This window comes from Sminthopsis crassicaudata, chromosome 1 (genome assembly GCF_048593235.1).
Source record: "Sminthopsis crassicaudata isolate SCR6 chromosome 1, ASM4859323v1, whole genome shotgun sequence".
Taxonomy (NCBI): domain Eukaryota; kingdom Metazoa; phylum Chordata; class Mammalia; order Dasyuromorphia; family Dasyuridae; genus Sminthopsis; species Sminthopsis crassicaudata.
The window spans coordinates 34,079,139-34,106,130 of NC_133617.1; the positions used below are offsets into that span (position 1 = coordinate 34,079,139).

At 52.2% G+C, this 26,992-nt stretch overlaps 1 protein-coding gene across 2 annotated transcripts; it reads right to left on the reverse strand.

Annotated features, from left to right (window-relative positions):
- On the reverse strand, positions 1-26,992 carry CDK2AP1 (cyclin dependent kinase 2 associated protein 1). Of its 2 annotated transcripts, XM_074298963.1 has the most exons (5): positions 26,979-26,992; positions 18,547-18,640; positions 7,596-7,693; positions 5,049-5,175; positions 1-874 (listed from the first exon to the last, which is right to left on the reverse strand). In XM_074298963.1, exons 3-5 carry the CDS (start codon positions 7,662-7,664, stop codon positions 807-809), a joined length of 264 nt encoding a protein of 87 aa, XP_074155064.1. In that variant the 5' UTR covers positions 7,665-7,693; positions 18,547-18,640; positions 26,979-26,992; the 3' UTR covers positions 1-806. The 2 variants fall into 2 exon arrangements, with proteins under 2 accessions (XP_074155064.1, XP_074155074.1); XM_074298973.1 differs by lacking the exons at positions 18,547-18,640; positions 26,979-26,992 and adding an exon at positions 19,324-19,761.

Genomic DNA, 26,992 nt, shown 5'->3' on the forward strand with positions numbered 1-26,992 from the left:
TTTTGATACAAATTGTTAATGAAAATAAGCTTTATTACATCAAGTAATAAATACATACAAAGATGCACGTTAACAGTTTTAGTCATTTATCCAGATTTTTTTTTTAAATCATTTCTATGGCAGACTCAAGACCTGAAATCTAGTGTCTTCATCTGAAAAGTAACTATCTGGGTTCTTAATTTTTTAGTAGGCTGATCAGTCCTTTGTATTTATAACTCATGCATTTTAAATTGACCTCAAAGCACGAACAATCATGCAAATGCTCACACACCAAAAAAAAAAATATTTTTTAAAGCAGGGTCTCTTATCACGTAGCCCTAAATGGAAGATCCCCAACTGCCGGGCAGAACATGCAGTTGGCACCGATTCATGGAAAAAAATCCTTAAAGAGTTATTGGAGATTCTGGAAAAGGTGCAAAGAACAACAATCAACAATTTGGGTGGTTTTAAGTGTACTCAAAGCAAGAAAATCAAAGATGGGAGCAGGTTAGTAGGGCAGTAAACTATAGTTGGCAGCAATGTAAGCAGAACTTTCTACATGCAGTTTTTGGACTCGATGCTTTTAAAATTTTTAAAAAATGACCTAAGTTGTTCCTAACTACTTATAATGCAAACTGCAAAATTGCCTTTTCTTCTACTCTTATAGACTGGAATGGGGATGGGAGCAAGAAAAGGGGAAAGAACCCAAACTTTTAGACCATTCAAAATAAGGGATTGATATGAATGTTTTGAAAGTCACCAGAGGAATAAGTGTTATTCTTTCTTCTTCACAAAGAAATGGAAAACTTTGGAAGTGAAGTGGGGGGCTAGGATCTTGCATTTCGTTCGGTCTCTGCCAGGCATTCCCGGACTAGTCCTCGAGCATGAATGATCCCTGGAAAAGAAAGTGAAAGAACATGGAAGTGATTGAATTCATTCGATCTCTGCTGAGTCCAGCAGGACAGGGAGATGAGGCAAAGACTCTGCTGAGAAACCAACCTAATGGCCCCAATCAGGGGCCTAGCTTATTTCTCTTAACCTGCCTAAGAGAACGCTGGGATGTCACTAAAGCCTGGAAGTTCCTCCTGGGTCTGGGGCTGCTTCAGCAACGAGATCACACTTCTGCCTGTTGCTCATCATCCAGGCAAAAAGCATGTTTTGCTGCATTTGAGACAAGAAACTCCAGAGTTCAAATTCTGGTACTGCTATTTACTAACTGAAAAGTGTCCCTAGCCTGGGCCTCTCCATCCCTTTCACCACATCTATTCTTCTAACTCCACGTTCTCTAAGCCATGGAGAACCCAAGTGGACACAGTTCACTGGCCCAATGCACCTTCCCAGAGCCATGATTTTTCACTGTTCTGGGCCTACTACAAATTGCAGGCTTCATGGTTTTTTAAAATAGTGACAAGTCACTTAAAATGCCCTCAGTCTCAGTTTCCTTCTCTGTGATAATAACCAACCCACCTCCTGAGAGGAGATGGATTCAAGAATGAAACATACAGGGGCAGCTAGGTGACGCAGCGGCGGATAGAGCACCAGCCCTGAAGTCTGTGTGACCTGACTTCAATTCTGGCCTCACTTCTTAGCTGGGTGACCCTGAGTAAGTCACTTAACCCCAATTTTCTCACCAAAAAACAAGAATGAAACATGTATTTAAGAATATAGATAACACTGGAATTTTTTTTGATTTTGCAGATTTGTTATAAGGGTTTTTTTTCAACTGGTGGGGAGGGAGAAAATACTTGTAAATTATTTTTTAAAAGTTCAAAAGAAAAAAGGAACTAGTATTTTTAAAGTTTGTAGATCATTTTAAACTTATTTGGTCTTCACAATCCTGTGAGTTAAGTGCCATAATTATTGTTTACAGATGAGGAAATTAAGGCAGACCGAAGTTTAATGAGCTGCCCAGAGTCACCCAGGAAGTATTAGAGGCAGAATTCAAACTCAGGCCTTTGCGCCTCAGTCTAGTACATTATCCTCCTGCCCCACTCTGTAACTTCCTGGCAGATGAGGGGGCTGGGCTAGCTAGTCCCTGAGAGCCTCCCAGTTTGAGGTCTGTGACACCTCCCCCCGGGCTTTCTGATGCTTAATTTCTTGTGCCCCCTCTGAGAAGCTGTCAGGAGGAGTGCGCCAGCAGCAGCTGTCCCTGTTCCCATAAGTCTCCCCTATATGAGAGCTTGGGGGACAGGGCTCAGGGAAGCCACAGCCCAAGAGTGCTTCTGGCTCTCACCAAGGTCCTTTGATAATGACCTCTGTTCCTTGGGCCAGCCTTCGTTCCCTCATTTGTAAAGTCAGTCAGAGTCCCCTTCCCGTTCTAAATCAATGGATAGTCCATGCCTGCCAAGTCCTTCTGCCTCTCTGGGCGTCCACTGCCTCATTTGTAAAATGGGAGGGGTCCCTAGGATCTCTGTGATCCCTTTCCTCCACTCCCTGTGGTGCTGTTTGCAAATAGTTAGCATAGACTTAGTGCCTTGAGATTGTAAAACACTTTACAAATATCTCATTCCAGCCCCACAACCACTCTAGGAGGAGGTAGGAACTGTTGCGCCCATTTTACAGAGAAGAAAACCAAGGCAGGCAGAAGTTAAGTGACTAGTCAGGGTCCCACAGCTAGCAGGTAGAAGACTGGAATATAGGTTTTATTGACTCCAGGTCTGGTGTTCTATCCACTGGACCACCCAGCTTCCTGGTGCTATTATTTAAAGGCTCCACGATCTGTGAGTGGGCCTGTCCCCTCCGCTACTGCAGATGTCTAGGAGCCTCTCCCAGAGCAGGTGGGCTTTCCCCCACGGCCCCAGACACGGCCTCCACCAGCCACCATGAGTGGGGGGGGGAAATCTAACTTTTCTGTCATACTTGGAAGAAAGGAGGCCTCCTTTTAGCTTGAGTTCTGAGTTGGTTTGGTCTTTGTCAGGGACCCTTTCCCCCAGCCCTGCTCTCCATGACCCATCTAGCTTCATTTATTAAAAGAAGCAAGATGGCTCACTGGCTAACGCTGGGAGGCCCAGAATCAGGAAAACCTGAGTTACAGTCCCACCTGATTTACCAACTCTGACTCTGGGCAAGTCATTTAATGTCTGCCTCAGTTTCCTCATCTGTAAAAGTCCTTGGGACGCCACGTGAGTCCTCGCTGTAGAACTGTCATTCTGCCAAGATGCGCTAAAGGCGCTAAATCACGCCGGGACCGACCCTGAAGGAAACTCACCAGCCCCCTGCCCCTCCTCCGTTGGGCGGGGCTGAACGTTCAGTGTGAGCATTTACCCTTCAAAACTTTGAGCTGGGCTCGGTATCTTCCACGTGATCAAGCCTTACTGGGGAAGAGACAGAAATCTGAAAGGGGGGGTTCCCCCCAGCCGGGGGTGGAGTGGGGGTGGGAGTCACTGAGTCTTGTTACAGCCGCCCCCGTCTTCTGTCAGCGTCTCTGCCTATGGACCCCCCGGCCCCGAACTCGCCTCAGTTTGTCCCTCTGGGAAAGGGGGGGGCAGTGGCAGCTCTGAATCTCGAGCTCCAGGCTCCTCTTGGGTCTCGGTCCCCCGGGGACTCCCCGAACTCTGCCCCAGCCCCAGGCTTCTGCTCCTCTGAGCTGAGAACGCTAGGTACGTTAAGCAGCGCCCTACGGAGGGCGGGCCCGCAGTCCCGGCCCGGGCTTCGGCCCAGCCACGCCCTCCTCCCAGCCCCCGGCCCCGGAGGAAGCCCAGCAGGAAGTGCCCCTCCCCCCGCGGCCCCTCGGCTCTCCCGCGCGCTCCGGGGGAACGGCCCGAGGCAGGAAGCCAGCGTGCCCACCAGGAAGAGGCCGCTCACCTCGCCTGGGGGGGCCTTGTTCCCAAGGAGACTGTTTCAGTCTGCGCCCGCGCTGGGACCCACGTCTGCGCCGCGTGAGCTTCCGTGGCGAAACCCTGGAGAGCTCGGCAGACAGCGGAAGTTCCCCTTCTCTGGGCCCGGCGCCACGTGACCACGGGGCCCAAGTCTGACGCGAGGCCGGCGGGCGGCTCTGCAATCGCCCTGCGGCTTGGCTCCTGGACCTCCGGGTCTGGAGCCGGCACTGGGCTCGAATCCCCACTTGGCCGCTTACTACTTGTGGAATCTTGGACCAAATCGTCTTTTTCTTTACTTCATCAGTGAACTTAAACCCCCCCCCCAGGCAACTGGGGTTAAGTGACTTGCCCAGGGTCACACGGCCAGGAAGTGTTAAGTGTCTGAGCTGAATTTGAACTCAGGTCCTCCTGACTTCCAGGGCTGCGCCCCCTAGCGGTAGAAGCACTGTAAAGCAGGTGCCAGCCTGCTGGGGCGGCAGGGGACTTCATCCTTGGAACGGAAACTAGATTAATAATACCTCCCATTCCTACACTTTTGAAGGGCGTCTGAGCCTCTCACAAATATGATCTCATCCACAACCCTGACAGGTCGTTGTTCTTCCCTTGTGTGGTGTGACTCGTGACCCCATTTCAGATTTTCCTGAGGACACTGGGGCCATTCCCTTCTCCAGCTCATTTGACAGATGAAGAAACTGAAGTAAAAGGGGACGAAGTGATTTGCCCAGGGTCACACAACTGAGAAGTTTCTGAGGCAGGATTTGAATTCGGATCTTCCTGACTCCAGGCCTGGTGCTCTCTCTACTGCGCCACCTTGCTACCCCAGCAGTAACAAAAACAGCAACAAAAAGCCCTTTACAGAGATGACCTCATCCAATCCTCACAACTCTTTATTATTCCCATTTCACAGATGAGGAAACTGAGGTTGAGTCAGGTGAAAGAGCCTGCCTGAGGTCCTATAACTAATATGTGTCTCAGGCAGGGCTCTCCAATCCAAGGCTGGTAGTCGATCCACTAGGTCACATGGCCTCCCCTTCCATGGTCCCTTCCATGTCTAAGGCTAGGATACTAGAATGCTCCCTGATTAACTGGGGGGCAGGGGGTGTTGGCTGCTCTGCACAGCCCAAGACCAGTGATGAACAATTTCCTCGTCTGTCAAGTAAGGGGCTGGTCTGAGGTCCCTTCCGGCTGGGGAGCTCTGACCCCGCACGTTCCACCTCCTATTTGATGCTTCTGACTCCCTGGGGCACTTACCTCGCTTTAGTCTCTCCATGGCGCTTTTGCTCCCTGCGTACGTGGGTCTGATCTCTTTCCCTAGCTCTTCGATGATAGCCAGCAGTTCCGCGTACTTGCTCTGGGGCACCTGGCTGCTCCCAGTACCCTAAAACCAGAGAGAAGTTCATTAGAATGACCGTGGAGAAATCCCGGAGCCCCAAACCTCCCCTGGGGCCTAGGCCACCAGCGTCACATCCTGGGGTGCCAGAAAGCAAGGGACGGGCGCTCCGGCCACGGCACAGCAGTGACCAAAGCATGACCAATGGCTGCCAGGGCAAATGGAGAAGGGCGTGATGAGACGTCAGTATGGGCTCAAGAAAAGGAAACCTCAGAAGTGGGGGTGGGGAAGGCAGCCATTTGTTACCACAGTGGCCGCAGGCCAGCCTTTTCTCACCTGCAGAACCAGGATGCTGGGCTGGCGGGCCTCCTGGATCCTTCCCAGGTTTATCCCCATCTACCTTTTGGGATTCCCAGCTCTGCCCTGTGCTCCTAAGCAATGTTCCAAACCTCTCTGGGTCTACTGTCCCCGGATTCAGTTAATAAGATAACTGCTCTGGTTCCGTACTCCCAGGGGCCCAGGAACTGGGGGGTCACTCTCCCCAGGGGTTTGCTGTGACCAGAGCTGAGTGGGCTCAGAAAGTGGCGGAGATGTTTTTATAATGGCAGGCGAACAACAGAAGGCCTTGGTATCCATTACAACCCCCTCCTCCTGATGCCCCCCCTGACAATTACAAAGAGTACTGCGAGGCAAGCACCCAGATCAGTGAAGCCGGGGTCCCCAGGACCACAGACGTGGGCTCTTTGTCTCTCTTCTCCCTTTCCTCCCTCTCCTCGTCTTCCTCCTCCTCGTCTTCCTCCTCGTCCCCTTCGTCTTCCCTGTCCTCCTCCTCCTCGCGGTCCTCCTCCTCATCCTCCTCGTCCTCCTCCCTGCCCCAGAGCTGCATCAGAGCAGCCATATCCTCATAGAGCGCCTTCTCCCTCTCCTCCTTCTTCTCCCTCCGCCGCCTCTTCTTGGCTTCCCGGTCTTTCTCCCGCTCCCGCTCCCTCTCCTCCAGGTTCTCCCTGCGCCTCCTTTTGGCCTCTCGGTCCTTCCTGCGCTCCTTCTCCCTTTCCTTCTCATCTTCCCGCCGGCGCTTCATGGCCTCCGCATTCCTCTGCCGTTCCAGGGTCCTCTTTAGTCCGTCCTCCCTCTTGCGACGCTTTTTGAGCCGGTCCCGCTCTCTGGCTCTCGCCTGCCTCTCTTCCTGGGACAGGAAGGCTCGGCGGGGCATGAGGAGGTGAGCTCTGCGCCCCCCCCCCCCCAAGCAATGGGCTTCTATGTTCCAAGGAACAATCGGCCCACCTCTGAATGGCCAGACAGGTAACAATGTCCCTGCCTCTGGAACCGTGGGGGCAGCTCCTCTCCCAGCTCAGGGCCTCAACCGTGGCCGATGGTGGAAGCGTGGATGCTTGGCTCCCGTTCTTGGGAGGGGTACCCAAACTAGGGCCCCAGAGGCCACCTTTCCTGTTGGGCCAGACAGGACCAGGTACTGGTCTTCCTTCCCCCTGTATATCCAAGGCCGGCCAAGAGCTGTTAAAGGCCTTCACACGGATCTTCTAGGCCTTACTTCTCCTAGGAAGCACCACGACTGCCAAGAGACTCTGTGGCTATCTCAAACATGCTGGCCGGCTGGATCTGTCTCGTCCCTAAGTCTCTGACCTCCATCATGAGCTGGAAAAGTCTGTTCTAGAGCCGCCTTTCCAGCCTGTAACTATTTATGCCAGATGGGGAGGGAAGGCCTCTGGCCTTTTGTGAATAAACATCTGCTGAAGAACACAGAACTGATCCCACCGGATCCAATTTTCTCTCCTGCCATCCAAGCCCCTTACTAGCCATTCCAAGCCATGGATCAGGGCAGACAAAACGATGCCAACACAGGCTTTCCTTGTCCCCCAGGAGCCAAGTGGGAACCCCAAGGAATCAGGAAAGAGGCTTCTGAAGAAGTCCGAGAAGCCTGGGATGCCTGGGGCCCTGCCCCATCCCTCACACTCCGAGTTTTCCCTATTTACCGGCCCCCAGCTCCAGAATGGGTAGCTCCTTAGCACGGTGGTATGGGAAGGGCTCAAGTGCCTTCTGCCATGCAGGTTTCTGACCTGCCTCAGCCCACATTGTCGGGTGCCTTGGGGGTGGGCAGGGATGCCCATCTCTATGGTGCTCCCCAAGGACAAAACCATTTTAAGAAGGAAGCTAAAAAATTAAAAACAAAAAAAACAAAAAAAGGGCAGCAAGGTGGCGCAGTGGATAGAGCACCAGTCCTGAATTCAGGAAGACCCAAGTTCAAATCTGGTCTCAGACACTTAACACTTTCTAGCTGTGTGACCTCACTTAAGTGGGGGATTTAAAAAAAAAAAAAAGGATGCTACAGGGTCATTCTCTGACAATCCCCAGAGCACAGTGGCTTCTTCCCTGCCTTTCCTCCCTCTACCTCCCATCTCTAAGGCCGGAAATAGCCCAAAATAGAAAGTTAAAGAGGATTCTGGCCTTACTTGGGTGTAGCCCAGAGATGGGGGTCCGTAGTCATTGATCAGCTGCCGGTACTGGGTGGACGCTGCCATGCTGGCAGAAGGAGAGTGGACGCTCCCACCTTCCAAAGAAAGGAAAAGCATGGCAAGAGTTAGCAGAGGCCAGAGGCCTGGCCAGCCTTAAACCGTCCCCTCCCAACCCCAGCCTCCCTTTCTGGCCTGATCTGTTATTTTCAGGGCTTTATTCTCTGGGGAGAACAAGGCACAGAAGCTAAGAAGCAAGCCTCGGTCCAGAGGTGCAGGCTGTTCTCTGACACATTCTGGCTGTCTGGCCCTAGACAAATCGTTTAATCAGGCAGCTCTTCAAAGGCTTAAAGTGCACAAGTGCAGATCGGCCTTGGCAGAGGCAGTTTCCTCTCTGGGAATTGCTTAAATACCAGTAAAATCATAGGTGAAATCTCAAAGAAGCTTTCTTCACAACAACCCCATTAAGAAAGTAGTTACAAGTGTCCCAGATCCCAATTTACAGATGAAGAAACTGAGGCACAGGGAGTTAGATGACTTTTAGAATCACAGATCTACAGGATGAAGGGACCTCAGAGGACATCTAGCCTTGTTTTATAGATAAGAATATTGAGGACTACAGAGATCAAAAGAAGTGTCAAAGGTCAAAGAGGAATTAAGTGATTTGAATCCAGCACCTTTGACTACAGATCCAGGACTCTTTCCCCCATACTACTACTGCCTCTCATTACAAAAGACAACCATGATACAGCCATCAGATATTCTTCCAATCTTAGAACCAGAACAATCACAATCATCTCCAAAAGCCATGAAATTGTTCTGGCAGAAGATGATTAAAAAGCAATAAAGGAATGATTTTTTTAAAATCCAACGAGAATCTGTCATCCCCCATCAGCCAGAAGCCCATGAATGATGAAAAAGGTATCCCCTCCAACAGGGCCAACTTCTCCCACCTCTGACAACAGGAAACATGGAGTCTATACAACTCTGGGCCCAAAGGTTCTGAGCAAGGCCCGGGGTGGGGGGGGCGGTTCTGGAGAGCAATAGCCAGCAGTGTTCGGTGCTGTGCTCACATTGGGGGCTTGAAGTTACATAACATTCTGTACAAAGACTCCAGAGGAGGTCCTGATCATCCAACAATCCTAAAGGGCAGACTTTGAGAGTGGGGGTCAGTACAGGGGCCTAGGGGGGGCTCAGAGGGAGTCTGAAGGGGTCCAGTACCTCAGGAGTGCAGCAGTGAGGGAACCTAGCAATAAGTTCCAAATCAGGAACTAAAGCAGAAGCCAAAAGAAAGACCAACCAGAACAAAAATGATTTTCAACATAGAGATCTCCCCAAAAGGAATGAATACAACTTCAAGCAGAGACCAAAAGGAAAAAATGGATTTTCCACAAGGAAAGAAATGAAGCAAGAAATAAATTTTTTAAAAGCTCCAAGTGAAAATTAGGAGAATAAGAATAGCCAGCCTAGAAGAACAAAGTGGTAAGCTTTATCTGAGAAATGAAATCTGTTCAAAGTAGGATAAATCAAACAAATCAATGATTATCTGACACAGCAAGAAACATTAGAATAAACCCAAAAGACTGGAAAAACATCAGAAAGAAATCATTTGAGAATCTCTGAAATGTGTGCTCTCTCTGAAAAATGTGCTTTAAAAAAGCCTTTATACGATATTTCAAGAAATCATAAATGACAATAGTTCAGAACTTTTAGGACAAAGTGAGGATAGAAGAAATTCACCTATCACCCATAAAAGGAACACAAAAGGAAAAGTTCCTTGAATGTCATATCAAAATCCAGAGTGACTATCATAGGAAAAATATTGCAATTATCCAGAAAGAAGCAATTCAAATAACAAGTAGGCAGTCAGGATCATACAAGAGCTAGCTGCTTCAACTAGAAGTAATAGGAGAGCTTGGAATAGAGGAATCTTAGAGGCTTACAAATAACTTGTCCCACAAAAATGAGTGGTAATTTTGAAGTGTCAATATGAATCCACAGAAATTTATTACGGAAAATGTTATTTAAGCAAGTGGAATAAAATGTATGATGACACACAAAAACAAGTGTGTCCCTTAAGGGATACTTTTAAGGGCATTTGGGGAAGAGGAGTAAGAAAGAACATCAATCCTGGGGTTGACTGGACCTATTCTAAGGGTTTGAAGAGATAAAAGAAGGAAGGACTGAAAGGAGTATACTACTATAGAAAATAAGGGAAAGGGGAGATGGAATTTGCTATTCCTCCTAACTGCAGTTCATCAGAAGAGAGAGGAAGATGTATCAGAGAAACTCACTTCTAAAATGGACAAAGGATGATTAAACATGTGTACACACAGTTGTACAAATTGATATATAATTTGGTATAGAAATAAAACAAACAACAGGGAAACAAGGCAGGATAGAGAGGGGGGTGGTTAAGAGAGAGGGTAATCCTGGGGAGGGAATCATCACAAACTTTCTCATCCCAAAAGGGCTGATTAAAAGAATTGGGGTGGGGGGGAGAGACAAAGATTTGCCATACTGCACTGACTCTCAGACAATTAAGAACCCAACTAGCTTGTATATGGATGTAACAGTATACAAGAGTACACTGTAAAAAGAACATGAATGAGAGAATTTCTGAGAATCCTGGGTATTGTGAACAATAAAGTAGGCAGAACCAGAAGAACAATTCAAAGAATGAAACACTAAAGAAAACCAGTTTGGATTATTGAAGACCTTTGGTCCATCCAATGCTCAATTACTATACCCCAAGTAAGGGGGCAGGAGCCAGATACAGAAAGAGACAAACCTTTGGGGCCATGGTCCTACTGCTGAGTCCTTTTCCTTCATTAAGCCTCAAAAGATTCTTTTTCCTTCTCAGTTTTATGGGAGAAATGTGGAGGAGGTGCGATAGTGATGCAAAAAAAGAAAGGGCTAGTGTAACATTTTAAATGCACAGCTGCAAATAGAAATTAAGAAAGCACAATGAAGTAGGGCAGTTTTGAAAGTAATGTTTACAATTTATTAATGCTTTTTTTTTTTAAGCAAGTAGAATGAAATGGAGATTCACAGTTTCCTAGTGAATTCTCTATGTTCTGCTGGATTTTGAGGGGATATTTAAGATCCACCCCCCAAAAAGGGCAACTAAAGCAGAATCATTTCTAAGAAGTAAAATGGAGTAATTAAAAAAAAGTTTCAATGGGTGACAGAAATGGAGGTGAGTGTAAGGTGGGAAGCACTTGACTCAGTGTTCTCCAGTTAGCACCTACTTCATTAGGCCAATTTAAGGAAATTCAACAAATATGCCTTAAAGAGCCTACCCTATCCCAGACACTGTGCCAGGCACAGCTAACTGGCTCAGTGCTGGGCCTGGAGTCAGGAAGACCCAACTTCAAATTTGGCCTTGGGCCTTACTTACTGCCTGTGTGACCCTTAGTAAGGGAGTTTTCTCCGTTTGCCTCAGTTTCATCTGTAAAATGAGAATAATAGCATCTACTTCCCAGGGAAGGAGGATCAAATGAGATAAAACTTAAGTGCTATAGGGCCTGGCACATAGTAGGCTCTATGTAAATGTATTAGAGACAAAAAAAAGTTTTTGCCCCCCCCCAAGGGATGTGTTCTACTGAGACCTAAAGCCTTCTGCAGCATTCAGGACTCTCCACAGTTGGAGGCCAATTTACCTTTGCAGCCTCACCTCCCACTCTGCCTCCACTGGACTATTTTTTCTGCAGCCTGGGCCATTTTCCATCTACTGACCCCAACTTGGGGAGAGAGCATGCTTAGATAGATGGGTCTCAGTTCTCAAAACCTGCCCATCCCACCCCACTATTCCCACCTTTTATTCTGAAAACTAATCAAATCACCCTCCTCCCATCCCTGCCTCTAGAATGGCCCTACTGTTCCACTTCGGGCCATCTAAGACACCCTCCTCCTATCAGAACATGAGGTCCTGGAAGGAAGGAACGCATGCTTTTATATCCCCAGCACTGGGCTGGGCACGGAGGAAGTATTAATCAATGCTGTTTCATTCATCCGTTCGTTGCACACATTCTAGGTTCCCACAAGAACAGACAAACTCTCTAAGAGTAAGTGAATAACCATTTTGCTTCCCTGCTTCCAATGGTCTAGAAAGCCGTTGTTACTATCAACTATTCAATCAAAATATTTAAGCAGCATCTCCTGGGACCAAATTTTGTGCTGGGTGCTGGGGTCAAAACACAAGCGCACAGCTGTTCCTCTCCTTCAAGGAGTTCACAATCAATAGGACACACACACACACATACACACACCCCTAAAAATGTATATATCTGTGTGTGTATATACACATGTATAAGTATGGGTGTATGTTTATGTATTTGTGTATGTATGTGTACACACATAAAACAGGAGAGATGGTATGAAGGACCTCCTTGGGGCCAGACACTGGGCTGGTTTACAAATGTTTCATTTGGACTCCACAACCACCTTAGGAGATGTGCATTTCCCCATTTGGCAAATCGGGAAACTGAGGCAGACAAAAGATAAGTAGCTTGCCCAGGGTCACAGAGCTGCAGAGTGGTTTTGAACTCAACCCCCGGGGAGGGGGGAGAAGCCAGGGAGGGTCCTGCTGGAGGCAGAACTGGGGATGAACCTCTACAGAAGCGAGGACTAGTAAGAAACAGCGAAGGTGAAAAGAGCCTTAGGACAATTCCTCCAGCATCTGAGGGAAGGGAGCTTGGGACTGGACCTAGGTTGGGGTTGACATCTCTCAGGGACATGGAGGGCCAGACTACTGCTGAGGACCCAAGGCCGGGCTCTGCCCAAAGCCGAAGGGGAAGGAAGAATCCAGGCCCAAGGCCAGTGCCCCCGCCGCAGGGCCCTGCTGCCCCACCGGCCATGAAGGCCTCCAGCATCTGCCTGGCTCATCTGGCATCACCAGGTACCCTACCCTGAACTCGCTGTCCCACGAGGGCAATAACTGCCGGCTATCTGGCTCACCTGGTGGGGGCACCGGGCAAAATGCCCAGCCTCCTTAGGCCTTAGCTTCCTCATCTCACACTGGAAGGAGATGAGCCAGAAAACATCAGAGGGGTCCGTGTAGGCGGGGGCCCAAAGCCCAGCACCACTGACCTCAGGGATCCCCTTCACCATCGTTCAGATCTGGCCTGGCAGCGGCTCCCAGACCCTTGATGTGCCCATCTCGTTCCTCGAGATCTCAGCTGATGGGCAGGTGGGCTTGGAGGGCCTGTCCCTGTGAATCTGTCTTCTCAGGCTGGCTGTCTCCCCATGTCTGTTGTGCCTGTCTGTGTGTATGTCTCCATGTCTCTGGGTGGGTATTATGTCTTTATATCTTTCTAAATCTCTCTATGTCCCTCTGTCTCTATGCCTGTGTCTGTGAATGTCTCTGTTTCCTCGCTGTCTCTGTGTGTGTGTCTGTCTATGTTTCGTCTATATCTCTGTGTCTATGTCTGTGTGTCTGTCCTCTCCCCCTTCCCTCCCCTTCCCCAAGTTGTGCTGGAGTTAGCCATCATGATTAAATCAGTCCAATCAGCGTGTGTGGAGGCCCTACCCCCTCCAAGCGCTGGGCACACAGAGTAACAAAACCATTGAGCCGGCCCTCAAGGAGCTGCCAATCAATTGGAAGAAGAGAGCTTGGGGGGAAGAAGGAGGGGAGTAAATGCAGAGAACTCTGGGGAGGGGCTCGGGAAGCTCCACTGACAGGACATGGAGCTAAGCCTTGCAAGAGCCAGTGCAGGGAGGGAGGCTTGGCCTGTGCAAAGGTGTGGAGATGGGAGATGTATGTGGAGAACAGCTAGGAGGCTGGTTTGACTGGCTGGATAAGGGTGTAACTGGAGGGCGAATCTGATGAGGAGGAAGGAGGAAACAAGTACCTATTAAGCACCTACTGTGTGCCAAGAACAGAGTGTGTTCTCAAGACAAATGGAAAAGGCTTTAAACTGCCCAGCAGAGGTAACAGGGAGCCAGGGAAGCATCTGAGGAGGGGAATGAGGCATCTGAGAAGCAGGGGGCCAAGCAACTGTCAGGGTGAGAAGCAGGGGGGGGGCACCTAAGCAGCGTTGTCAGGGACACCCCACAACCATTCTCCAGAAAATCTGGTTTGGCCGGTCGTTCCAGAGCATCTCAGCAGGCCCGCAGCAGGATAGGCGGCCCAGGACTCTCTACCCCCATGGGGTTGTAAGATGGGAGCAGGGATGGAGGGGAAGCCCCAGAGAACCTGAGCTTGGGATGCTTGGGCCACAGTCTGCAGGCCCTGGCCCTAGGGGAGGAACAGAGAAAAGGAGGCGCCTCTCACCCAGCTCAGCCATACCTGGATTCCAGGCTCTGCCTCCCATCTTCCCCAGACCCTCCCCCAACCTCAGTGCCACCCCTGAGGACCCTGGTTTCCTTTACAGTTCAGCTAAGATGCTACCTCCTCCAGGAAGCCCTTCCTGATTCTTCCCCCCAAACTGACATTGTATTTGTTTTTAGCATACTTGTAAATGCACACATTGTCTTCCCCTTTCTGGACAGAAAAGTGGGGGCAGAATGAAGCTCACAATCCTTCATGGTCAGAGGGGAAGAATGGGCAGCCTGAGTCCCCCAGGCTGTAAGCCGGCTTTTGTTTCCTTTCTTCCCTGGCTCCCCTCCCCCTCCCCATCACTCTCTGTGTTTTCCAAACCCTCACACAGCCCTAACCCCAGAGAGGCCCACGGCACACAAAGAACTGCCCTCCGGGCCTCTGGCTGGAGCTGCTTCCAGGAGAGCCGGGCCCCAGAGAATTCTGGGGGGCCTCAGTGTGGGGGAAAGGGCCTCCCTCTTCTTCCTCAGCCTTGGTGCCCCCATGGGCCTCTGGACAAATCCGAGCCCCACCAGCTCAGAGCCTGGGGAAGTGAGGGGTCAGTGGAGGAGCCCAGGCCCATCCCCGCCCCAAACTGAGGCTCCTGCAATCAGCCAGGAAAACAAGGGGCAGGGGGGCCTCGGACTCCAAGGCCAGCGCTCCTTCCTAAGAGGAGGGCCCTGTGTGGGGGCTCTAGAGCAGGCCCGCTACCCCTGACGTCCCCCTCCCCCGGGCCTGACCCCTCAGCCCAGGCCGGCCTTCCCCTTACTCCTCCAGACGGGCCCAGCAGAGCTGCTGGTCAGGGAGCCTCTGGCCCTGCCCCCCCCCCCAGCATACGCACCCCCATACTGGAGCCGCGAGTGGCCATCAGCCAGCTGGCGAAGAGCGTCCTGCAGAATCGCAAGCAGCAGTAACCATGGAGAATGTACCTATTCCTCCGCAGCTCGCCTTTGCACGCACACACGCTCCCCACACGCTCCCAAGCAGGGTGGGCGGGGGAGTGCTGCCCCCCCCAGCCGCTGCCACCCCCCCAGGAGGCCTGTCAGCCTCTGCAGAGCCTAGGTTGGGCCCCAAAGGCAGCCCCCGGTGCCAGGGCCAGCCAGGGAGCCGGGCCGTGCTCCTAGAATTGGGGAGGGAAGGTTGGAGTTGCAGGAAGCTCCCAGAGACCCTCTGCCAGGACCATCCTTTGTCCCTTTCCTATTTTTCTTCTCATACAAAGGAAGAAAGTCAAGTTCAGAAATACAGAAGAAAATCAAGTTCCTCGAGGTGGCCAGCCAGATTCTCTAGGGCACGACCCCAGGCTGAACCCCCCCCCCCAGCACCAGCTCCACAGGAGCCTCCATTTTGCTCCTTAAATTTGGGGGAGGGCTCTTCTCTAGGATGCTTCGCTCCCCTAATTAGGACAGACAGTCCTGGGGCAGAGGAGTCCTGGCCCCCGCAGCACTGCCCAGCACAAGGGGACAACGGGGTAGCTCCCACCCTGGACAGAGAGATGTCCCTTCACATTTCCCAGGGGGCCTTCAAGGCCCAGTCGGCAGTGTTCGAATCCTGCCTCAGACACTGGCTTCGTGGTCCTGAATAAAGTGGAGGTAACAACACTTAAGTGTCCATTCATTCATTAGGGGCGCATCCATTAAGCACCTACTATATGTTAAGGAGTAAAGCTGTGCACGGGATAAAGCCCTGGGCCCACAGCCAGAAGCACCACAAATCCAACCCCAGCTATTGACTGACTCTATGCCCCAGGTAAGTCACTTACTAACTGCCTGCCTCAGTTTCCTCACCTGCAAAACAGGCATAATCATGGCACTCACCTCCCAGGGTTGTTGTGAACACTAAATAAGGATTGTAAGGTGTTATACATAGGAAGTGTCATGTAAATAGGGGAGGGGGAGGGCACCAACAAGGGACTGGCAAAGATCTCTGGCAGGAAGGAGATGCCAGCTGAACTGCATTTTCAGGGAAGCTAAGAGATCCTGACGGTCGCCACCCAGGACTGGGGCATGGACACCCTGGGTGACGTCCTGAGAAGTGCCGGCGCTGCCGTGAGTCCCATAGGCTGCGGGGCCCAGCCCCAGTGCCCGCCTCCTTCAGCCCCTAGCCCCTCTGCCAGGGCCGGGGACCTCTCGTCAGATAAGGCCGGGGACCACTGCTGCTCTGGGAGGGCCGGAGGCATGAATGGGGGAAGGATGGGGAGGTGGAAGCCCTGTCTGCTTCTCCTGGGGCAGAGATGCTGGAGGACTAGTAAAATGCCTTCGCTTCGGATCTCCTTTCTTCTCCCCTCTACCTCTTGTCTTCTTATTCCTTTTCCCTTCTCTTCTTTCCCTTATGGCCCCAGGAGAAAGGCTACCAGACTGGGGGAGGAGATGGGGGAAAGGAAGGAATTCTGGTTCCTTTCTCTCCATCGTTTCAGTCCTGGCCATAGCACCTGGCACACAGTAGGAGTCTAATAAATGCTTCCTGTTTGGAAACCCAGTGTCTGAGGATGGGGCTGCTTTGTCTCAGGTGCAGGTGGAGGGAGCCAGCCCTGACTGGGTGACTTCTCCCTCCTTCCATCTCCCCTCCCTACTCAGAGGCTGGGGGGCTGGGCGAGGAAGCCGTGCCCCCCATACACCAAGCCAGGAAGCCTTGGGGGGAGGGGTGGGCTGCGGGGAGGTGGCAGACAGGGAGAAGTTTGCCGTTCTCCCCAGCCCTGCCTTCAGCAGCCCCCATAATCCTCTGTCCCAGAGAAAGGACAGCTAACGAGCTGCTGCTTCTCCCCCCAGTCTGGCCCTCATTAGGATGCTGGTTCCTGGGGGGGCCCTGACCTGGAGCTGAGACACGGAGAACAATGATCAATGGGCCCAGCTCGCCAGGGACTCGGGCCTGGAGGCAGATTGAAAAGAAATGACCCCCTGGGATCCCAGAGGGGGGAGGAGCAGGGAGGAAGGGAGGGGGTCAAGATGGGAAGAGAAACCAAGAAATCCCTGAACTCCACGTCAGCCTCTCTGGAAAATCCCAGACAATGAAGCGCTGTGTGAGGCAGACGCAGCGTTTCTGGGAGGGCTCGGGAGCCAGGCAGGGGTTGGCAAAGGACAGGAAAATCTTCGGGGCAGGAGGGAGCGTGCCCGCCCCCTGCCCCCCCCAGCCTTCCCCTCAGGCCCAAACAAAGACCCGGGCCCCAGCCCCGGCCTCCCAGCCCCCCCACAGGACCGGTTGGGGTCCTGGCCGGCTCCCAAGGGGGAGGTCTGCTCCCAGCCCAGCCGGGGGGAGCACCGAGGCACTGTCCAGGAAGGGGGGCAGAGCCCCTGTGGAGGTGGCTGCTGCAGCTGCGAAGGGAGGGAGGGAAGGGAGCCAGAGGAAAGGGAGGGGGGAGGGAAGGGGAAGGAAGGGGAGAGAAGGAAAGGGAGCAGGGAAGGGAAGGGAGGAAAGAGGGAAGGGGCCGAGCTGGAGCTGCAGTCACGTCACTGGGAGGGTGAGATGTGCGAGGGGAGGACTCGGGCTTTGTCTAACTCTGTTGGCCTTAGGCCACGGGCTGGCATTCCTACTAGCAGGAGGCAGGGCTGGTGTGTGAGGGATAATGACAGGAGAGGGAGAGAGGAGAGGAGAGTCCATCTTGGATGCAGATGGCAGGGGAGAAGAATGGGGATGTGACCAAGGAGGACCCCGGGGGGCAGGAGGAGGCGCCCCCTCCCCCGGAGAGGAGAAGTGCCCGGCAGCTGACCACCCCAGCCGGAGGGAAGTGGCCCCGAGAGGAAGGAGCCCCCACGGAGGGAGGGGCAGTGACAGCGCCTGGGAGCCACAGGCAGGGCTGGGGCAGGACGTGCCCCCGCGCCCGGGGCAGGACGGCCCCTGAACCAGGCCGGAGGCTACCCCCCCCCCAAATAACCACCGTGAATGAGAGTCAGCAGAGAGAGATCCAGTGCTTGTGTCTTCCCAGGGGAGCCAGGGCTGGTCACCGGCTCTGAGATGCGAGCGCTGAAGGGGAACATGGTGGCCACTTTGTCTTTGTCCTTCGACCACATGCCCACCTGGTGGGACCAAGGGGCTGCTCCGGGGCCCTCTCACGCCCCCCCCCAGACTTTCTCCCCCTGCCCCCCAAGCTTCCCTCCCTGGCACTGTGCCCCAGCCCCAGCCTGGGCGTGTAAGGGGTCAGAGTTCAGCACTTGGAAGATGGGAGCCCGGGATGACTCCTCCATGAGGCACACCCAGGCTGCCGGGCCCACCCTCTCCCCCTTCCTCCCCCACTCCCCAGACCTGGCACCCAAGGAAGGAGCTCCTCGGGGAGCACACCGGCGCTCCCTCCTTTTTTAGACCCCTCAGTTTAGGGCACCGCGACCCCCCAGTACCCCAGGGCACCCCAGGGGGCCACGTACGGGGATCCTGCAAACTTTTCCGTCCCTACTCACCCGACTCCCCCTCCCCCAAGCCCCCGGGCCAACCCCGACGGGAACCTCAGAGATGTCACCTCAGTACCCGGGGCGCCCTAGGCCCTGCCCCCCCCAGGCCTGCACCGCAGACGCCGGCTCCTAACCCCGCTCCCTACCCCCTCCCCCTCCCCCGTGCCTTCCTCGCGAGGACGCAGGGACCCCCTGCCCTCAGCCTCCCTAGTTTCCTGCCTCCTGCAGCCGTATTCCCGTGCCCCCCATCCCCGCCCCCCCACGGCACACTCACACTTTTACACACGTGCTGTAAAAAACAAACTACTTTTGCATCCCCGTCCCTCGGTGTCCCATTTGCACACGCACCCCGCTCACACTCACGCACCCTTCCCAAGCTCGGCTCCCCGCCCCCCGCGCCGGCCGCGCGCCCGCCGGACCCTGCCCCGCGCACTCGCCGGCGCACCCCCGGCCCGGGCTCTCGGCGCGCGGCCCCTCTCGGCCCCCGGCCCGGCCCGATCCGTACACGCACTCGCACACACTCGGGGCAGCCGCTCCCCGGAGCCGCCGGCAGGGGCCCTCGCCGAGCCGCCCAAAAGCTTAAAGCGGGAGGGGGGGGAGACCAGAAAAAGAGCCTCCCTCCCGGCGGCGGCGGCGGCGGCGGCATCCCCGGCGGCCGCCCGAGCCCCGGCGCCCCCTCCCCGCTCCCACCGGGCGGCCGCCCGGGCCGGCAGGCTGGACCACGGAGGCGGCCAGGAGAGCCGGAGCGCGGCGGCGGCGGCGGCCCGCAAGCGGGGCCACCCGAGCCGGCTGCCGCGCGCCCCGCGCCCCGGCCCCGGGCCACCGGAGAGCGGCCCGGCGGGGGAACTTTGCGGGGCGGGGGGCGGCGCGGGGGGGGCCGGAATCATGGCGGCCGGGCAGCGGCGCTCGGCCCGAACCCGGCCGGGCACCGGCCCCCGGCCGCCCCCGGCCCCCGGCGCTCCCTTTGTGTCCGGCTCCGGGGCGCGCGGGGCTGCGGGGGCACCGCCGGGGCCGCCAAACTTCCCCTGCACTTGCCCGGGGGCTCACTTACCCGGGTTCAGGGAGGCGCCCGGCATGTGGGCGTTCAAGTTGGGCTTGTAAGACATGCCCGGGGAGGCGAGCGGCGCCCGAGCCCGCAGGTCCCGCGATGCGGTGGAGCGCCTCCGCGCCCTGGCTCCCCAGCCCACTTTTTGTTTACGGCTCCGCCGGCACCGGCAAATATGGCCGTCACTTATACTGACACCCACAATGCAGTATAGTTTCCATACATCACCGGGAAGGGAGCTCAAAGTTTGCGGAGGGCGAGCCCGGGGGACGCGGCCGGCGGCCCTCCCCGATCCCGCCCCGCACGCCCCGCCGCCAAACGCGCTCTCCCGGGCCCGAATCCCGCGGTCTGTCTGTCTTTTTTCCGCGACCAGCCTTAGGATTTCTCCCCCCTGGAGGATGAACTTGGCAAACTTTTGGGGGAATTGGTTTTCAGCTCCTGCGCAGGGTGGGGAGGGAGGGGCCACGAGGTCAGAGGTGGCCCGGCTTTTTTTTATTTCAATTCAATTTTTCTTCAGCGAAGAAAGAATCCATGTTTTATTTCTTTATGAACATTTAACTCCAAAAAGCCCACACCGGAGAAACACATGTAAACAACACGGCTCAGGAGCTTCCCGGGCCCCGGAGCCCCCGGCCCGACCCCTCCTTGTCTTAGGGAAAGGGAAACTGAGGCCCGAGGGAGGCGTGCAACACCCGCCTCCTGCAGAGCATCCGCGAGGACTTCGTGTAATGGTCACGGTCCGCCGGGCCGGGGGTAAACCCGGGGTCAGAGAGGGACAAAAAAGGGGTCACCGGGCTAAACCCGGGTCACAGAGAGGGACACAAAGAGGTCACCGGGCTAAACCCGGGGTCAGAGAGGGACAAAAAAAGGGGTCACCGGGCTAAACCCGGGGTCAGAGAGGGACAAAAAAGGGGTCACCGGGCTAAACCCGGGGTCAGAGAGGGAGGGACAAAAAAGGGGTCACTGGGCTAAACCCGGGGTCAGAGAGGGACAAAAAAAGGGGTCACCGGGCTAAACCCGGGTCACAGAGAGGGACACAAAGGGGTAACCGGGCTAAACCCGGGGCCAGAGAGGGACAAAAAAGGGGTCACCGGGCTAAACCCGGGTCACAGAGAGGGACACAAAGGGGTCACCGGGCTAAACCCGGGGTCAGAGAGGGACAAAAAAAAGGGGTCACCGGGCTAAACCCGGGGTCAGAGAGGGACAAAAAAGGGGTCACCGGGCTAAACCCGGGGTCAGAGAGGGACAAAAAAAGGGGTCACTGGACTAAACCCGGGGTCAGAGAGGGACAAAAAAAGGGGTCACCGGGCTAAACCCGGGTCACAGAGAGGGACACAAAGGGGTAACCGGGCTAAACCCGGGTCACAGAGAGGGACACAAAGGGGTCACCGGGCTAAACCGGGGTCAGAGAGGGACAAAAAAGGGGTCACCGGGCTAAACCCGGGTCACAGAGAGGGACACAAAGGGGTCACCGGGCTAAACCCGGGGTCAGAGAGGAACAAAAAAAGGGGTCACCAGGCTAAACCCAGGTCACAGAGAGGGACAAAAAAAAGGGTCACTGGGCTAAATCCAGGGGTTACAGAGAGAGATAAAAATAAAGAGGATCACTGGGATAAATCTGGGTTACAGAGAGGGACATAAATAAAGGGGGTCCCTCTGAAGGGGAGACCTAAGAGGAGATGAAATTCGGATCCGGGTCATACCCAGACTCCAAACCCAACATTCTTTCCTTCACCACAGGATAAAATGGAGAGAGGCTATAATTAATTTCTCGGTGTTCTCAAACTTTTTTGTTTTCATAGGGATGGGGTAGGGTAGGAAGTGGGACACTAGAGAGGCAGGTGAAAAATTACTGACAGTTCAATAAACAGCACCCTCTCCCCCTTCCAAATCAATCCTATCATCAATCTAATCCAATCCAATCTAACCAATCAATCAATCAGTGTTTTTGCCTGTAATTAATAGGGATTGAGGCTGGCCCTGTGATCATGATCAACTCAGGGAACTCCCAGCTGGAGAAACTCCCTCCACTATGGCTGGTGGATACCTCCTCTGTAACCCACAGTTCTTGGCTACCTCTAGCCCTGCGGGACAGCCGGTACCCATCAGAGGTGGCCCTCACCTTGGGGTCCTGAGTCCAAGGCCAGCAGCTCTCTATCCATTCAGCCATACTGCCTAATAATTAAAATGCCAAAACAAACAATTGAAATAGATTTTTATCAATTTTAGATTGAATTTTCAATCTAAATTTTCAAAAATTTCAAAAATTTAGAATTTCCAGGCAAAAGCAATGGCCTTGGAATAAAGATCTGGATTCAAATCCAGTTTCTGGGGTTTACTAGCCAAGGGACCATTGACAGCTCCCTTTCTTTCTCCAAACCTCTCTCTCTTATTGGGATAATCAAACGTTAGTGCCAGCTTTTCGAGGTGGTTCTGAGTTCAAATGAGATGAAAGTAAATTAAAACACTTGGCAAACCTTCAGCCACATTATTGTTATTATTATTGTTATATTCTTCCAGCTTGTGGAATCCAGGATTCCAGATAACCATTGGGGTGAATTTTACTTAGAGCCATCTATCTGTTCCATCTGCCCGCCCCAACTAAAAGGAAGTTCTTTGAGGACAAGAACAACGATCACATTTGCACCCACAATGCCTAGCATGGTGCTCAGCATACAGTGGACATTTAGTAAATGTTGGTTAAATTAAACACCACTAACTGCTTGTTCAGTCCTGCTCTGTTTCCCTTGGGCCTCAGTCTAAAGCCCAGGGCTTTTAAATATATATTTTTTATATGTTTAAAAAAAATGTAATTTTAATTTAATTTCTCCTTCCTTTTCCAATGAATAAAACATTCACACAAATCTCTGGGGGGGGGGGGGGGAACTGGTATTCAGGTAGCCTAAGGGCAGTGTGACCTTCTGGATCCCAGGATATACTTTCCCTACCTTCTTTTCACTTAAAAAAAAAATGGGGGCAGCTAGGTGGTGCAGTGGATAGATTACCAGCCCTGAAGTCAGGAGGACCTGAGTTCGAATTTGATCTCAAACACTTAACACTTCCTAGCTGTGTGACCCTGGGCAAGTCACTTAACCCCAATTGCCTCAGCAAAAGAAAAAAAAAATGCAATAAAAAGACAGGCTGGGGAAATAGAATTCCCAGAGATTTCAACCAAACCTTCCCTTCACTCTCTGTATCCCATTTTCACATCCAGGAACTTCAGGTATGGACCAATCTCTTCCTTGGAGCATAAATACCCTTAAAGCATGGCTTCTCTCTGAGGTTACCTCCAGTTCATGTTGTCTTTACCTTATTTGTCCATAGCTATTTGCGTGTTGTCTTCACCATTAAACTACTTGGAAGTAGGAACTGACTTTTTCCTTTCCTTGTGGACCCCTCTGGTACTTTGCTGTTGTCCGTTCATATCTGACTCTTTGGGACCCCAAACCTGCCCAGGGAGGGGGGGGGTTGGAGCATAGAAACTGGAGGAAGAAATCGCAAAGCACTCCAGTACTGGAGTGCTTTGCGATTTCTTCCTCCAGTAAATTAAGGCAATCAGAGGTTAAATGACTTGCCCTGCACCCCAGCTAGTAAGGGAAGACTCCAGGTCAAGCATGCTAGCCACTTACCTGCCTCTTCCTTGCCCATGAAATGTACTTGGTAAATGCCAGCTAACTCATTCCAGGGACGGCTGACTTTCTTAAAAAGATTGAGAACAATGCTAAACTCAAAGGACTAACTCTCTAATAATGGAATTTCAAGCACTAGAGTGCCTGTTTTAGGGTAAGGGGCTTCCTGGTACTTTTTAGCTGTGATTCAGAATGCACTTTGGCCTTAAGAACTGACGTGATTATTTTATCATTTATGTGAACCTGGGCAAGTTCTCTTCCAATCTCAATATACTTAACTGTAAAATGGGATTAATTCTTGAAAGTACTGGCTGACAAAATAACTGTCTGGACATGTATACATATATTGTATTTAACTTATATTTTAACATATTTAACATGTATTGGTCAATCTGCCATCTGGGGGAGAGGGTGGGGGGGAAGGAGGGGAAAAGTTGGAACAAAAGGTTTTGCAATTGTCAATGCTGCAAAATTACCCATGCATATGTCCTGTAAATAAAAATGTATAATAAAAAATTATAATAAAAAATAAAAAAGTACTGGCTGCATACTTACGGAGAGGCAGCTCTGTGCCGTGAATAGAGTCCTAGACAAGTGATCAAGACCCGAGTTCAATTTTTGCCTAAGACCTCTATAAGCTATATGACTCTCGACAAGAGGACCAGTGATTTCTGCCTCAATTTCCTCCCTTGGAGGAATGAGAATAATTTTCTATTCTTTTTTTTAATTTTTACTTATTTTTTATTTTTTTCTTGAGGCAATTAGGGTTAAGTGACTTGCTCAGGATCACACAGTGTTAAGTTTCTGAGGCCAGATTTGAACTCAGGTCCTCCTGATTTCAGGTCTGCTGCTCTATCCATTGCGTCACCTAGCTGCCCCAGAATAATTTTCAAAATGAGAATAATAATAGCATCTATCTCCCAGGATTACTGTGAGGATCAAATGAGATGATATCTGTAAAGCACTCAGCACAGCACCTGGTTATTTTGGGTGTTATTTGTCCACGACTTCAGGAAGGTGATGTCATGACTTGCATGTGAATTGGATCTAAGTGAGAGAGGGCTATGCAAGGTCACCGGCCTCACTTTCTCCCAAGAACCATCTGGATCCAGGAGCAAAATATAGATCAGGAGACTAGAGCTGGCTGGGATACGGTGGAGGACTTTGGCCTTGACGGCATATAAAAAATACTTAAATGCCTGTTTCCTTCCTTCCCGGTTTGTAATCATAAAGCTATCTTTTGAAATCAGAAGTATTTGTTATTATTATTCTTTTTTTTTTTCTCAATAGAACCCATAGTGGTTCATTTGATTTGGATGGTCTGGGAGTTGTGTAAATCAGAGAGAGAGTGTGGGAGACAGAGATCGGGGGGATTTCTGGGCAGAGTTGAAGAAGAGCTCAATCTAAGGGACCCGAGGAAGACATGAAAGAATGAATGAAGGAGCATTTTTTTGCTTACCAAGTGACAGGTACTTTACAAAGAGCTGGACATAAAAATAGAAGAAATCGTACAGTCCCTGACCTCAAAAAGCCTAACATAAGACATACTGGGGAGCAGTTGCCAGGGAGTGTTTTGGACAAGCGAGTCCCAGGCTCAGTCGCTCCTTCAACTGTGCTTTCCAGAAGCATTTGGGTGACTGTGCCCAGAAGGGAGAGGGAACATTGGGCAGAGCAGATGAGCCCAGCTGGAAGATGGAAAAGGGAAACAAGAAGAAAAAGGAGCAAATCAGGGGTCAGGGCGGTTAATGAGATGTGGGCAAGGGAACTCAGTGTGATTGCCCAGGGTTTAACAGGTGAAAGGCTAAAGGGATGTTCACAAGTTGTAAACACCCCCCATTTTCCTCATGTGAGCATGGAGGCCCTGGGAAATATGCTCCTGCTTTGGATGGAGGACCCAAAGTGCCCGTGTCTGCCATGTACCTGGTTTCAAGTTCCAACTGGTGTCTACCTCCCAGAAGAGACATTGAAGGGATCCGTGGGACCCATCTATCTCCGTGACTTCAGGGTTGTTGCTCTATCCACTGTGCCCCCTAAAATACCAGCCCTGAAGTCAGGAGGACCTGAGTTTGAATCTGACCTCAAACACTTAACATTTCCTGGCTGTGTGATCCTAGGTAAGTCACTTAACCCCGATTGCTTCAGCAAAAAAAAGAAAAGAAAAAGAAATTACTAAAATATAGCAACATACTTTTATTTAAGGACAGCACAAACTTACCAAAGAATGTATTTACTCACTATCTTGCAAGAGGTTGTTACAAAAGGGGCAAAGGGGAGGAAGAATACCATCTCTGTATATCTACCGGGCTGGACACTAGGGTAGCTACAATGTAGAAAGGCTTGCCTTCAGAAGGGACAGGGTGCAATAAATTCTATTCTGTATCCGATCCTTGAGTACAGACAATGGTCTGTTGGGGTGGAAATGACGGGAACCTTGGGACGAAGGGACTAATTAACCCTTTCTAGAGTTCTTGACGGAACAGCACGTGAGGCCCCTTTCGCCTGCAGGGCACCCTGAATTTCGGGGGTTCAGAAGGACGGGGCTAAGACACATGGGGGAGTCAATTCAGGAAGCACGAAAGGCTCTCAAGAATGAGACGCAGAGAACCGCACCATGTGTTGCCAGGCCTCCCTCAGGAATTCTCCTGACACTGGGTGCCCCCAACCTGGCTGTGGCGCCCCCTCCCCACACGGTCAGCTCCTCGAGCAGGGCCTGGCTTTTTGCCCGTGTCTGGGTCTCCCAGCCCGGAACAAGCTCCGCTTCGGACACGCTGAGCCGAAGATGCCCGTGAAACATCCGTGTCTCTGTGCCCAGCCGCCAGCTGGCTGTGTGAGGGGCACAGGCCCCGGAGGAGCTGGGGAAGTATGAGAAGCGTCAGCGTAGAGAATACTCGGGGTCACCCAGGCTGGGAGGTGGAACACTGCACGAGTCTCCCCTCAGATAGCCCTGCGGCCGGAACAAGCGACTTCACCTCCGCCTGCCTCAGTTTCCTCTTCTATACAATGTGGACAATAACAGTACCTGCTCCCCAGGTTGTTGGGACAACCAATCAAAAAACACTTGACAAACCTTATGTCTCATTTTTATTAATATGTGTACATATTTCTGTATATGGGCAGCTAGGTGGCGCCAGAGTGCTGAGTGCCAGATTTAAGATCAAATCCTGCCTCAGACACTTAGAAGCTAGTGACCTTGGCCAGCCGGCTTCATCCTTTTCGCCTCAGTTTTCTCATCTGTAAAATGGACTGGAGAAGGAAATAGCAAACTACTCCAGTATCTTTGACAAGAAAACCCCAAATGGGGCCACAGAGAGTCAACACATGACTGAAAGAAACAAAAAGGAGATAATTAAACACAAAATCAATCAGTCCATAAACATTTTAAGTGCTTGTTATGTGATTGCCCCCGCCCTCAAAGAGCTGTCAATCAAGCCATGGTTATGAGGCAGAGACCTTGGACCAGGGCCTGAGAGGGGCAGGATGGTCTTCCTGCAGGGGAGGGGGGCAGTGCTTGGGTTGGGCGCCGAAGGAAGTTTGGTGCCCTAAGAACCGGGGCTAAAGAGGGAGAACATTCCCAGAACGGGGGACAGCCAGGCAGAGGGCTGCAGGGGCTGATGCAAGGCTGGCATGCAGGAGAGGGAACCTGGGGCTAGAGCACGAGGTAACTTGGACTTCATCCTAGAGAGGAGCAGGCCACGGGGGCGAATGAGGAATGGAGATTGCAATGATCAGGCAAGAACACGGTGGGGGCTGGGGGAGGGCAGAGAAGGGGGTGAATGCAGGAGAGTTCAAGATTATATAGAAAGAACCAAAAACCTCTCAGGTCCAACTCTCTTTCTTTACAGATCTTTACAGATAAAGAACTGAGGCTCAGGGAGAAATGACAACGCAAGGAAGCATTGCAGACAGAAGGAAGGAGAATAGCGGAGGGTGGTGTCGACTGCGCAAGCCTAGGGGGCAGAGAGAGGGGAGCTTGGAGGAGGTGATGGGAGAGACAAAGTTCTGTCTTGGAGAAGTTGCGTGGGGGATATCTACAGTGCTCAGAAGAC

Bases quoted from the DNA above. Each gene is read 5' to 3' on its own strand.
- CDK2AP1 (XM_074298973.1), bottom strand. From the start codon at position 19,378: ATGTCTTACAAGCCCAACTTGAACGCCCACATGCCGGGCGCCTCCCTG. The intron at 7,694-19,323 runs GTAAGTGAGCCC...TTTCTTTGGAAG, and splicing joins GGGCGCCTCCCTGAACCCGG to GTGGGAGCGTCCACTCTCCT. The intron at 5,176-7,595 runs GTAAGGCCAGAA...CTCTGGTTTTAG, and splicing joins CATCTCTGGGCTACACCCAA to GGTACTGGGAGCAGCCAGGT.